This window comes from Chlamydotis macqueenii, chromosome 2 (genome assembly GCF_036417535.1).
Source record: "Chlamydotis macqueenii isolate bChlMac1 chromosome 2, bChlMac1.mat, whole genome shotgun sequence".
Taxonomy (NCBI): Eukaryota; Metazoa; Chordata; class Aves; order Otidiformes; family Otididae; genus Chlamydotis; species Chlamydotis macqueenii.
In genome coordinates, this window is record NC_141557.1 from 163196571 (window position 1) to 163209738 (window position 13168).

Consider the following 13168-nt stretch of genomic DNA (forward strand, 5'->3'; position numbering starts at 1 on the left):
TTATCTCAACTCAGGAGCCTTTGGTGTGTTTTCCTCCCCCCTGTATGGCAGAAGAGGGGGAGCGACAGAGTGGGGTGGTGGGGAGGGGGCAAGGGGACCTGACTGTTCACACAACTGCTCAGCTCCACCACCGCAGGGGCCTCAGCTCTACATTCCCGTGCCAAATGCTTGCCCCCAACTCCCCTCTGCCATCTCCAAATCTCTTTTATCCTTTGCAGAGAAGTGACCTCACCCCTTGGCACTCACTCCAAGTAAAGACCCCAGAGGCCCTGGCTCACCAAGCTCTGGCTACACACATGGGCCCTTCAAAAACTCACCTGACCGCGTGAGGCGACCCACATCTAACACTTGTTACACCACGGCCCAGGCTGCAAACATCATGGCTTCAGCTAAAGGGAGCACTACGGAGGGGTCAACACCAGACATGGCGGAGCAGGAGAGGGCTCCCGGCTGCACAAGGATTGTGAGATCTCAACCAGGGCTGCCAGGACAACGTCCTGCTCTGAAAACAACCCTCTTCTCCTTGTTTGCATTGCCACTCCCGGAGAAGGCACCAAGGAGGCACCTTACAAGACAAAGGTGCACCAAGACACGCACAGAGCACATCCAACGGGAAAGGCCAGGCCCAAAGACATGACTAGCAAGATGGCTGCAAGCCAGAGAGAGATAGAAGGTGATGGAAGGGGGAAAGCCTCACGCCTGGCACACATGCAAAGCCCACAGCAGCCTGCTAGGACTGCAAGGAAATGGGGTCCCCTCTTCACAACGCACTGGGAAACCAAACCACACAAGTGCCATGGGATGACACCTCTGATGACAGCCCACCTCCCCTGTGCTTTGGCCCATCTTCTGCCCAGTCTGACACATGCTATAAACATCCAGATTTTGGCATTTTATATTCTCACTTAAAAGCTGCCACCAGGGTCGGATGGACACGTACTCAACAGAACATAAAAAGGGATCATTGCAGCAAGAAAAACACACCACGGGTCATTACTTGTCAGGCGGTGCCATGCAGTAGGTGCTTCCGACAAACTGCCGCCATGCTCCAACGCTGTCCCGCCCCTTGGGGAGCAGCATAAAAGTCGGCCCAGCGCCTCTCTCCCTCACACACTTCTCCTGACGCCTTCTCCTCCACGCTCAACAAGGTGAGCCTCAAGCCCCTGCCCCTCCTTCTCCTGCCCCACCTGCCCCGCCTCTGCCAGCACGCTCTGCCCCAGCCCCAGCAGCCCTCACCCCTCCCCACCACCACGCTCCCCACAGCCCCACACCAGGCCTCCCCACTCCCTCGCCCTCCGCAAACACCGCCCCCAACACCCCCACGCCCCTCCGCTTTCTCAACACCCTCTCTTCCAGGGCCCCTCCACACCACACACATGGCCTGCTACGACCTCTGCCGCCCCTGCGCACCCACCCCGCTGGCCGACAGCTGCAACCAGCCCTGCGTCAGGCAGTGCCAGGACTCCCGTGTCCTCATCCAGCCTCCCGCCGTGCTGGTCACCCTGCCAGGACCCATCCTCAGCTCCTTCCCCCAGAACACCGCCGTCAGATCCTCCGCATCGGCTGCCGTGGGCAACCTCCTCAGCGACCAGGGAGTGCCCGTCTCCTCCGCTGCCGCTGGCTACGGCTACGGCTTTGGAGGCCTGGGCTGGTTCCGTGGCACAAGAGCCTGCTACCCCTGCTAAGGGCCCTGACACCACCCCTGACTCCAACCACCCACACCCTGGAAGCCGTCTCATGGATTGAAGACGCAATTCCAGGCCGTTGCTGGCCGATGGGCTCACCACCCATGGCTCCTTCTCTCACGCCACAAAGCAAAGGAAGCACGGATGGGGACCAGCCTGCATTGCCTGGAAACATGGCCCATGTGTCTCCTCCTCTTCTTCCACTTCATTTTTTGCATTTCCTCTTCTAGTATTCCTGGTATTCTCCTCTGTATCCACCTGCTGACAACCCAAAGATCTCCAGGGTCCTCCAGTGTGCCACTGCAACCACAGAGCAGGAAGATCCTGGTGCTCTGGCAGCATCCAGCTCACACAAGGGACCTCGACTGATGGGCGCCTGACTGGCACCTCAGACTGGCTCCCTTCCACTTGGTGCTCCTGCCTTTTCACTCTTTTTTTCCCCTCAATAAAGTTCTCCTGCATCCCAGCCTGAGACGCCTCCTCTTCCTTTCTTCTCCCAAGGCTCTTCCCATCTCACCCAGCACAAAGCCAGGGCTCAACAGCCCCTCGGGGTGGGTGGGAAAGGGCTACAAGCCTTCGCTTAGGAAGTGTGTCCCCAGCAACAACGCAGAGCAGCACAGGGCAGCTTCCAGAGTGGGACACAAGCCCTTCACGTAACCAAACGCAGTCTTGGACATGCTAGTGCACATCTACCCAAATCTCTGCTGGAAGTGACCCACGCCAGCACGCACTTGACAAGGTCTCTTCCCCAGAAGCACTCTCTGCCCATCACAGCAGCAGAATCACTGCCAACAGAATCACTGAGTGCACAAGGAACCTCTGCAGAGCATCCAGTTCAACCCAACCTGCTCACTCAGGGTCACCTCAAGCAGGCTGTCCATGACCATGTCCTCTCAGCTTTTTGGTATCTCCGAGGATGGAGACTCCAAAACGTCTCTGCACAACTGATTTCACTGTTTGACCACTCTACCACTGGAAAAGGGTTCATTTGTTCTCCAAGCACACTCACGTCTTTGGAGCTTTCTCCATTGTCCTTGCCAGTACTGAAAAGAGACAGATCACCTCCACCAACCTGCTGGCACTGCTCTTCCCTGGAGACTCTTGGTGTCTTTTGTCCCGAGGGTGCTCTGCTGCCTGGGAAGGCAGCTTGATCTCCACCAGCACCACAACGTCGTGCTCAGCAAAGCTGCTTTCCAGGCTCCACTCACCCTCCCCCTAGCCAGTGGGATGCAGGAGAGAAACTGGGAAGAAAGGAAAACTCATGGGTTGAGATAAAGACAGTTTACTAAAATAGCAAAGGAAAACTACAAAAATTACAGAATACAAGGATATTAATATATACAAAATATCCACAACGACCAATGTACGATTTCTCACCCAGCAATGTCCAGGTCATTCAGCAGGGATGGAGTTAATGTTCCTGACAGTAGCTGCTGCGTTTTGGATTTGGTGTGTGAAGAATGTTGACGAACACCCTGATGATACCAGTTGTGGTGAATGAGACCAAGGACACCGTCCTGCTTTCCAAGTCTTGCTGATGTGCAGGTGCAGGAAGCTGGGAGAAAGAGACAGAATAATTCACCCAACCGGCCAAAGAGAGCGTTCCATGCCATGAACGTCACGCTCAGTATAGAAGCGGGGGCTGGCCAGGGCGGGTATCTGCCTTCCTGGCATCCGTCTCGCGCTCTCGTTCGCTGGCACGTTCCCCCTGCCTGGCTGGCTCCCTTTCGCTCCTTTCCTTGCTGCTCAGTTTCATTGCCGTGGTCGCTGCTGGGGACGGGCTGTATCGGTCATTGGGACACCGGGTGGTGACAAAACACACATCGCTCATTTTGTATATGTTAATATCCTTATATTCTGTTACTATTGTCGTTTTCCTTTGCTGTTTTAGTAAACTGCCTTCATCTCAACCCACAAGTTTTCCTTTCTTCCCAATTCTCTCCCCCATTCCTGCTGGGGAGGGGGAGGGTGAGCGAGGAACTCTGTGGTAACTCGGGCTAAACCATCACGCTGCCCCGTTCTCCTGTCTCTCCAGCTCCCTCATGGCGCTGCACCATTTCATCCAGCACATTTCCCAGGGGCGAGGTCAGGCTCACCAGCTGCTTCTTTCCCAAATCTTTTTTCCTGACCTTCTCAAAGACAGGAGGACGATCAGCTCCCTTCCAGACAGCAGGTGCTGCTCCAAGGCAGCAAGACTTCTCCAAGTATGGTACAGTGGGCGAAATCAGTTCCTCTAAGGTTCACCCTTGGAGAAGAACTTGTAGGGTAAAACGGAGTTGCTACTTCCCGGATAAAAAGCGGTTGGCGTGCTCCCTGCAGCAGATCCATAGGCAACACTCCCTGCCTCCCTTGGCACACGCTAAGGCGACCGGAACGAACAGAACGGAGGGTGGAGTGGAGACACCGCGGCCAAACTCTGTGACACTCCCTGCCGGGAAGGGAACTTGATGGTACCTGGTGGCCAAGGGGCCGTCCAGCAGCTGATGAACTGCAACTGTCCAACAATAAACCAAGAACACCAGTTGCTTAGCCAAGAATTGTGGTGAAATCGTGTCCTTGAGATGAGCTTGGCTCATGATAATACCAAAACACACCTCCATCCCAAGTGCGACCCGCCTCCGAGGTGCGACCACCCCTGACTGAGCAGGCCTTCTCAATTTGTTCTACTCTACACCTTTAAAAGCAAAGCGAGAAAAATTCACACCAATGCTAACAAAGGTATGGATGACTACAGCCACTCAAGCTCAACGTAGAAGTCAAACCCGAATAAAAATAGCTAATGAGACGAGGCACTGTCAGCATGAGCCTGACAGGTTGGCCAAACCGCAAAGACTTGGGGGAAACCAACCTTCTCCTTAAACGGAGAGTGGCAGGCTGGTCGGTACAAAGGTCTCGCCTTCCTTGGGAAACCGGCAGGCTGGTCAAATTGAAAAGGGTTCGAGGTAACCCCCACATCTCTCCTCTATCAACACAACATCGTGTCTTTTCATGACACCAGGCCACGGTCTCACCTTGCTCTGGGGTCACCAACCGATCCGTTGGGGGGATCCCCAGGCCACCTTCCCTTCTTCGCTGCAGGGTCCAACAGTGACCCATGCAGAGGGTCTCTGCACCACCACCCTCCCTGCTGCAGGGTCCCTGGACCACCTGTGCAGGGCACCCGAGCCACCACCCCTCTGCTGTGAGGTCACACAGAACCCCCTCTGTGACGTCACCATCCTCCTCGCTCTGGGGTCCCTGAGGCACAGCACGGGGCACTGAGGGCCAGGGGCAGGAACCAGCCTGTGACCCTGCTCTGCTGTGGAGACGGGGCTCTGTGCTGGGTTGACCTTGGATGGATGGCACGTGCCCACCAAGCCGCTCTGTCACTTCCCTCCTCAAATGGACAGCGGGGAGAAAAATGTGACAAAAGGCTCCTGAGTCGAGATAAGGACAGGGAAGGCACTCACCAATTACTGTCACGGGCAAAATGGACCTGAATGGGGGAAATGAACCTAATTAACCGCCAATCAAGAGGCAGAGTAGGATCATGGGAAATAAATCTTAAAAAAAAACCCCTTTTCCTGACCCCTCCCTTCTTCTAGGCTCAACTTCACTCCCAGGTTCTCCACGTTCTACCCCGGAGCGTCCCAGGGAAGCAGGAACGGAGGCGGCAGTCAGTTCATCACGCGCTGCATTTGCTGCTGCTTCCTGCTCACAGTCTTCCCTTGCTCCAGCCTGGGGTCCCACCCACGGGAGACAGTCCGTCACAAACTTCTCCATGTGGCTCTTTCCCACAGGCTGAAGTTCTCCTCAACACACTCCAGCATGGCTCCTTTCCACGGGGTGCACTCTTCAGACAAGGACTGCTCCAGCGTGGGCCCCACGGGATCACAGCTCCTGCCAGGAGTCTGCTTCAATGCCGCGTCTCCACGGAGTCACAGCCTCCTTTGGGCACAACCATCTGCTCCAGCATCACGTCCTCGAAGGGCAGCACGTGGATATCTGCGACTCCATGGACCTCCATGGACTCAGGGAGACAACCTGCTTCACCATGGTCTTCACCAGGGGCTGCAGGGGAATCCCTGCTCTGGCGTCTGGAGCACCTCGTCCTCCTCCATTACTGACCACGGAGCTTGCACAATTTTTTCTCCCACACATTCTCTGTTGTCTCTTCCATCTGCCCTTTGACGGCACGTTTTTCCCTTCTTTAATAAATTAGGACAGTGGCCCTACCACCATCGCTGATTGGCTCAGCATTGGCAAGCGGCGGGTCCATCTCCGACTCAGCTGGAAATGGCTCCATCAGAGATGGGGGAAGCTTCTGGCACCTTCTCACAGAAGTCACCCCTGCAGACCCCCACTCCAAAACCTTGCCACACAAACCCAGTACTCACAGCTGAAACCTTACAGGTACGAAGGGGCACCAAGGCACCCATCAGGCCCAACAGGAAAGGCCAGGCCTAAGACAGGCTTAGCAAGCTGGAGACAACGCGGGGAGGACGTGAATGTGCTGGAAGGGAAGTCCATTGAGCCCAGCACACCTAAAAGCTGAGACAGCATTCCAGGGCTGCGAGGAAATGGGGTCCCCTCTTCACAACGCACCCACAAACCACACCACTCAAGGGCCACCGGATGAGCTGAACGATGACACCTCACCTCTCCTGTGCTTTGGTCGCCTCTGCCAAAGGCCCTGACACGCGCATCCCATGCAATTGTTCCCAAATGCCTACTCTCACTTCAAAGCTGCCGCCAGGGTCAGATGGACACGGCCTCAAGAGAAGGACACAGAAAAGGGAGTGTTGTGGGCAGGAGAACACACCCCACCTCATTCCCTGTGAGGCGGTGCCGTGCCAGAGCTGCTTGCTGCAAAACGCTGTCACGGCAAAGGTGTCTGAGCCCTCGGGCACCTGGGGAGCAGCATAAAAGCCGGCCCAGCGCCGCTCTCCCTCACACACTTCTCCTGACGCCTTCTCCTCCACGCTCAACAAGGTGAGCCTCAAGCCCCTGCCTCTCCTTCTCCTGCCCCACCTGCCCCGCGTCTGCCAGCACGCTCTGCCCCAGCCCCAGCAGCCCTCACCCCTCCCCACCACCACGCTCCCCACAGCCCCACACCAGGCCTCCCCACTCCCTCGCCCTCCGCAAACACCGCCCCCAACACCCCCACGCCCCTCCGCTTTCTCAACACCCTCTCTTCCAGGGCCCCTCCACACCACACACATGGCCTGCTACGACCTCTGCCGCCCCTGCGCACCCACCCCGCTGGCCGACAGCTGCAACCAGCCCTGCGTCAGGCAGTGCCAGGACTCCCGCGTCCTCATCCAGCCTCCCGCCGTGCTGGTCACCCTGCCAGGACCCATCCTCAGCTCCTTCCCCCAGAACACCGCCGTCGGATCCTCCGCATCGGCTGCCGTGGGCAACGTCCTCAGCGACCAGGGAGTGCCCGTCTCCTCCGCTGCCGCTGGCTACGGCTACGGCTTTGGAGGCCTGGGCTGCTTCCGCGGCACACGAGCCTGCTACCCCTGCTAAGGGCCCTGACACCACCCCTGACTCCAACCACCCACACCCTGGAAGCCATCTCATGGATTGAAGACGCAATTCCGGGCCGTTGCTGGCCCATGGGCTCACCATCCGTGGCTCCTTCTCTCACGCCACAAAGCAAAAGAAGCACAGATGGGGACCAGCCTGCATTGACTGGAAACATGGCCCATGTGTCTCCTCCTCTTCTTCCACTTCATTTTTTGCATTGCCTCTTCTAGAATTGCCAGTACTCTCAGCTGCATCCACCTGCTGACAAGCCAAAGATCTCCAGGGACCTCCACTGTGACACTGCAACCACAGAGCAGGAAGATCCTGGTGCTCTGGCAGCATCCAGCTCACACAAGGGACCTCGACTGATGGGTGCCTGACTGGCACCTCAGACTGGCTCCCTTCCACTTGGTGCTCCTGCCTTTTCACTCTTTTTTTCCCCTCAATAAAGTTCTCCTGCATCCCAGCCTGAGACGCCTCCTCTTCCTTTCTTCTCCCAAGGCTCTTCCCATCTCACCCAGCACAAAGCCAGGGCTCAACAGCCCACTGGGGTGGGTGGGAAAGGGCTACAAGCCTTCGCTTAGGAAGTGTTTCCCCAGCAACAACAACGCAGAGCAGCACAGGGCAGCTTCCAGAACGTGACACAAGACTTTCAGTTGCATAAAGAGAGTCTTGGACCTGCACTCTCATGAGCTCTCCAGAACGTCCCCTGCCCTTGCAGGGTGCCTTATATGCAATCAAAGAATCATTCAGGTTGGAGAAGAACCATAACATCGACTCCAACTGTAAACCCAACATGGCCAAGCCTACCACTAAACCATGTCCCTAAGGGCCACGTCTACATGCGTCTTAAATATGGCCCTGGACGGTGACTCAAACACTTCCCTGAGGGCCCTGTTCCAGGGCTTGACAGCGCATTCGGTGAAGAATTTTTTTTCTAATATCCAGTCTAAATCTTCAGTGGCAGACGTTAAGCATCCTGGAATGACAGAGTGGTTTGGGTTGGTAGGGACCTTCAAAGCCCACCCAGTCCAGCCTGTCAAGGTCCCTATCACTCGTTATTATGCAGGACACACTGACACCCATGTCATTCCACTCTCCCTTCATGTAATTGTAGAGAAGCCTCCTTTTCTCCAGCCTAAACACCCTGACTTCTTCAACTGCTCTTCAACAAGTCTTGTTCTCTAGGTCCTTCAGAAGCTTTGTTGCTCTAAATTGCATGTGTCACACCAGAGCCGAAGCTGCAAGTCAGCCGGCCTCAGCTAAGGGGAGCGCTAGGGAGGGGCTACACCAGCCTTTAGGGAGCAAGGGAGGCCTCCTGACCTCACAGGAATTGCAAACTCTGACCCAGGGCTGCAAGGACAAAGTCCTGCTCTCAGACTTCAGCCTGCTTGCCCTGCCACCCCCGTGGACGGCACCACGGGAGCACAAGCCCAAACAGGCAGCCTCCTTTCTCCCAGCTACAGCCTGACAAGCCAAGGGGCACCACGCCACCACCCACACAGCACAGCCCATGGGAAAGGCCAGGCCTAAAGACAGGCTTTCCAAACTGGGAGCAAGGGAGGGAGGGACTGAAGCAATGGAAGGGGTCACCACTCATTCCCGGAACACCTGCAAAGTCCTGACCAGACCTCAAGGCCTGTGAAGGGATGGGGCCTCCTCTTCACAACACACCCACAAGTCACACCACACAAGAGCCTCGAGATGACATCATGATGACACCCAACCACTCCTATGCTTTGCTCATGTCTTCAGCCCACCTCAACATGCGCCATGAACAGCAAGTTTTTGGCCACTAATGCTCTCACGTCAAAGCTGCTACCAGGGTCAGATGGACAAGCCCTCAAGAGAAGGACAAGAAAAGGCAGCGTTGCCGGAAGGAAAGCGCTCCCCACCGTGTTACTTGCAAGGCTGTGGCAGGACAGAGCTACTTGCTGCAAACTGGTGTGAGGTGTGAAGGCTTTCGTACCTTTTTGCCACCAAAACTGATCCCAGCCACCCACATCATTGAAATCACATCAGGGATGGCAAAAGCACTTCTGGTCCTCCACGCACCACAGGTGGATCACTTCTGCCCCATAAACCTCCATGGGCTGCAGGGGAACAGCCTGCTTCACCACAGACTTCACCGTGGTCTTCATCACGGGCTACAGGGGAATCTCTGCTCCCGTGCCTGGAGCACTTCCTGCCCCTCCTTCTTCAGAGACCTTGGTGTCTACAGAGGTTTTCCCTTCCTTTGATATGTTAACACAGAGGTGTCACCACCCTCGCTGATGGGCTTAGGTCTTGGCAGATGCGGATCCATCTTTAAGCCAGGTGGCATTGGCTTGGTCAAACATGGGGTAAGCTTCTGGCATCTTCTCACAGAAGACACTCCTGGAAACCCTGCACTACCAAAACCTTCCCACAAAACCCAACAGACATGGGTACAAACTGAAAAGCCAGAGGGGCATCAAGAAACTCACAGAGCACACCCAACAGGAAAGGCCAGGCCTAAAGACAGGCTTAACGAGCTGGGAGCAAGGCGCAGAGTGACCGAACGTGATGGAAGGGGGAGTCTGTCCTCACGCGTGGCACACCTCCAGAGCCCAGACCAGCTGCCAGGGCTGCCAGGAACTGGGGCCCCCAGCGTCACAACACGGCCGCAAACCACAACACACCAGTGACAGAGGATGACCTCACTGACGACACGCCGCCTCTTCCACCTCTTGGTGGCGTCTCCTGCCCGCCCGGACACGAACCATCAACACCAGGACTCCGGCTTCTCACACGCTCACTTAAAAGCCTTCGCCAGGGTCGGATGGACACGTACCCAACAGGAGGACACGAAAATGAGAATTGTGGCATGGGAAACACCCCTGGCCTCATTGCTGGCGTGGCTGTGGCACCACGCAAGGACGCCTTGCTGAAAAATGCCGCCATGCTCCAACGCTGTCCCGCCCCTTGGGGAGCAGCATAAAAGCCGGCCCAGCGCCTCTCTCCCTCACACACTTCTCCTGACGCCTTCTCCTCCACGCTCAACAAGGTGAGCCTCAAGCCCCTGCCTCTCCTTCTCCTGCCCCACCTGCCCCGCGTCTGCCAGCACGCTCTGCCCCAGCCCCAGCAGCCCTCACCCCTCCCCACCACCACGCTCCCCACAGCCCCACACCAGGCCTCCCCACTCCCTCGCCCTCCGCAAACACCGCCCCCAACACCCCCACGCCCCTCCGCTTTCTCAACACCCTCTCTTCCAGGGCCCCTCCACACCACACACATGGCCTGCTACGACCTCTGCCGCCCCTGCGCACCCACCCCGCTGGCCGACAGCTGCAACCAGCCCTGCGTCAGGCAGTGCCAGGACTCCCGCGTCCTCATCCAGCCTCCCGCCGTGCTGGTCACCCTGCCAGGACCCATCCTCAGCTCCTTCCCCCAGAACACCGCCGTCGGATCCTCCGCATCGGCTGCCGTGGGCAACCTCCTCAGCGACCAGGGAGTGCCCGTCTCCTCCGCTGCCGCTGGCTACGGCTACGGCTTTGGAGGCCTGGGCTGCTTCCGCGGCACAAGAGCCTGCTACCCCTGCTAAGGGCCCTGACACCACCCCTGACTCCAACCACCCACACCCTGGAAGCCATCTCATGGATTGAATACGCAACTCCAGGCTGTTGCTGGCCCATGGGCTCACCATCCATGGCTCCTTCTCTCACGCCACAAAGCAAAGGAAGCACGGATGGGGACCAGCCTGCATTGCCTGGAAACATGGCCTATGTGTCTCCTCCTCTTCTCCCACTTCCTTCTTTACTTTGCCTCTTCTTGCATCACCGGTAATCTCTGCTGCATCCACCTGCTGACAAGCCAAAGATCTCCAGGGTCCTCCACTGTGACACTGCAACCACAGAGCAGGAAGATCCTGGTGCTCTGGCAACATCCAGCTCACACAAGGGACCTCGACTGATGGGCGCCTGACTGGCACCTCAGACTGGCTCCCTTCCACTTGGTGCTCCTGCCTTTTCACTCTTTTTTTCCCCTCAATAAAGTTCTCCTGCATCCCAGCCTGAGACGCCTCCTCTTCCTTTCTTCTCCCAAGGCTCTTCCCGTCTCACCCAGCACAGAGCCAGGGCTCAACGGCCCCTCGGGGTGGGTGGGAAAGGGCTACAAGCCTTCGCTTAGGAAGTGTGTCCCCAGCAACAACAACGCAGAGCAGCACAGGGCAGCTTCCAGAACGTGACACAAGACTTTCAGTTGCATAAAGAGAGTCTTGGACCTGCACTCTCATGAGCTCTCCAGAACGTCCCCTGCCCTTGCAGGGTGCCTTATATGCAATCAAAGAATCATTCAGGTTGGAGAAGAACCATAACATCGACTCCAACTGTAAACCCAACATGGCCAAGCCTACCACTAAACCATGTCCCTAAGTGCCACGTCTACATGCGTCTTAAATATGGCCCTGGACGGTGACTCAAACACTTCCCTGAGGGCCCTGTTCCAGGGCTTGACAGCGCATTCGGTGAAGAATTTTTTTTCTAATATCCAGTCTAAATCTTCAGTGGCAGAACTTAAGCATCATGGAATGACAGAGTGGTTTGGGTTGGTAGGGACCTTCAAAGCCCACCCAGTCCAGCCTGTCAAGGTCCCTATCACTCGTTATTATGCAGGACACACTGACACCCATGTCATTCCACTCTCCCTTCATGTAATTGTAGAGAAGCCTCCTTTTCTCCAGCCTAAACACCCTGACTTCTTCAACTGCTCTTCAACAAGTCTTGTTCTCTAGGTCCTTCAGAAGCTTTGTTGCTCTAAATTGCATGTGTCACACCAGAGCCGAAGCTGCAAGTCAGCCAGCCTCAGCTAAGGGGAGCGCTAGGGAGGGGCTACACCAGCCTTTAGGGAGCAAGGGAGGCCTCCTGACCTCACAGGAATTGCAAACTCTGACCCAGGGCTGCCAGGACAAAGTCCTGCTCTCAGACTTCAGCCTGCTTGCCCTGCCACCCCCGTGGACGGCACCACGGGAGCACAAGCCCAAACAGGCAGCCTCCTTTCTCCCAGCTACAGCCTGACAAGCCAAGGGGCACCACGCCACCACCCACACAGCACAGCCCATGGGAAAGGCCAGGCCTAAAGACAGGCTTTCCAAGCTGGGATCAAGGGAGGGAGGGACTGAAGCAATGGAAGGGGTCACCACTCATTCCTGGAACACCTGCAAAGTCCTGACCAGACCTCAAGGCCTGTGAAGGGATGGGGCCTCCTCTTCACAACACACCCACAAGTCACACCACACAAGAGCCACCAGATGACATCATGATGACACCCAACCACTCCTATGCTTTGCTCATGTCTTCAGCCCACCTCAACATGCGCCATGAACATCAAGTTTTTGGCCACTAATGCTCTCACGTCAAAGCTGCTACCAGGGTCAGATGGACAAGCCCTCAAGAGAAGGACAAGAAAAGGCAGCGTTGCCGGAAGGAAAGCGCTCCCCACCGTGTTACTTGCAAGGCTGTGGCAGGACAGAGCTACTTGCTGCAAACTGGTGTGAGGTGTGAAGGCTTTCGTACCTTTTTGCCACCAAAACTGATCCCAGCCACCCACATCATTGAAATCACATCAGGGATGGCAAAAGCACTTCTGGTCCTCCACGCACCACAGGTGGATCACTTCTGCCCCATAAACCTCCATGGGCTGCAGGGGAACAGCCTGCTTCACCACAGACTTCACCATGGTCTTCATCACGGGCTACAGGGGAATCTCTGCTCCCGTGCCTGGAGCACTTCCTGCCCCTCCTTCTTCAGAGACCTTGGTGTCTACAGAGGTTTTCCCTTTCTTTGATATGTTAACACAGAGGTGTCACCACCGTCGATGACGGGCTTAGGTCTTGGCAGATGCGGATCCATCTTTAAGCCAGATGGCATTGGCTTGGTCAAACATGGGGTAAGCTTCTGGCAAATTCTGACAGAAGACACTCCTGGAAACCCTGCACTACCAAAACCTTCCCACAAAAC

The 13168-nt window shown here is 56.4% G+C and overlaps 3 protein-coding genes across 3 annotated transcripts; all 3 read left to right on the top strand.

Moving 5' to 3' along the window:
* Positions 1 to 1376: 1376 nt before the first annotated feature.
* Positions 1377 to 1685, top strand: LOC147601886 (feather keratin 4-like). Its single transcript, XM_086742709.1, has one exon. It carries the CDS (start codon positions 1377 to 1379, stop codon positions 1683 to 1685), a length of 309 nt encoding a protein of 102 aa, XP_086598835.1.
* Positions 1686 to 6884: 5199 nt separating this feature from the next.
* LOC147601887 (feather keratin 4-like) lies at positions 6885 to 7193 on the top strand. Its single transcript, XM_086742710.1, has one exon. It carries the CDS (start codon positions 6885 to 6887, stop codon positions 7191 to 7193), a length of 309 nt encoding a protein of 102 aa, XP_086598836.1.
* A 3253-nt stretch (positions 7194 to 10446) lies between these two features.
* Positions 10447 to 10755, top strand: LOC147601888 (feather keratin 4-like). Its single transcript, XM_086742711.1, has one exon. The coding sequence runs from the start codon at positions 10447 to 10449 to the stop codon at positions 10753 to 10755; it is 309 nt and encodes a 102-aa protein (XP_086598837.1).
* The last annotated feature ends 2413 nt before the right edge of the window (positions 10756 to 13168 follow it).

Excerpts from the sequence above, each read along its gene's own strand:
- LOC147601888 (XM_086742711.1), top strand. The coding sequence starts at position 10,447 with ATGGCCTGCTACGACCTCTGCCGCCCCTGCGCACCCACCCCGCTGGCC.
- LOC147601887 (XM_086742710.1), top strand. The coding sequence starts at position 6,885 with ATGGCCTGCTACGACCTCTGCCGCCCCTGCGCACCCACCCCGCTGGCC.
- LOC147601886 (XM_086742709.1), top strand. The coding sequence starts at position 1,377 with ATGGCCTGCTACGACCTCTGCCGCCCCTGCGCACCCACCCCGCTGGCC.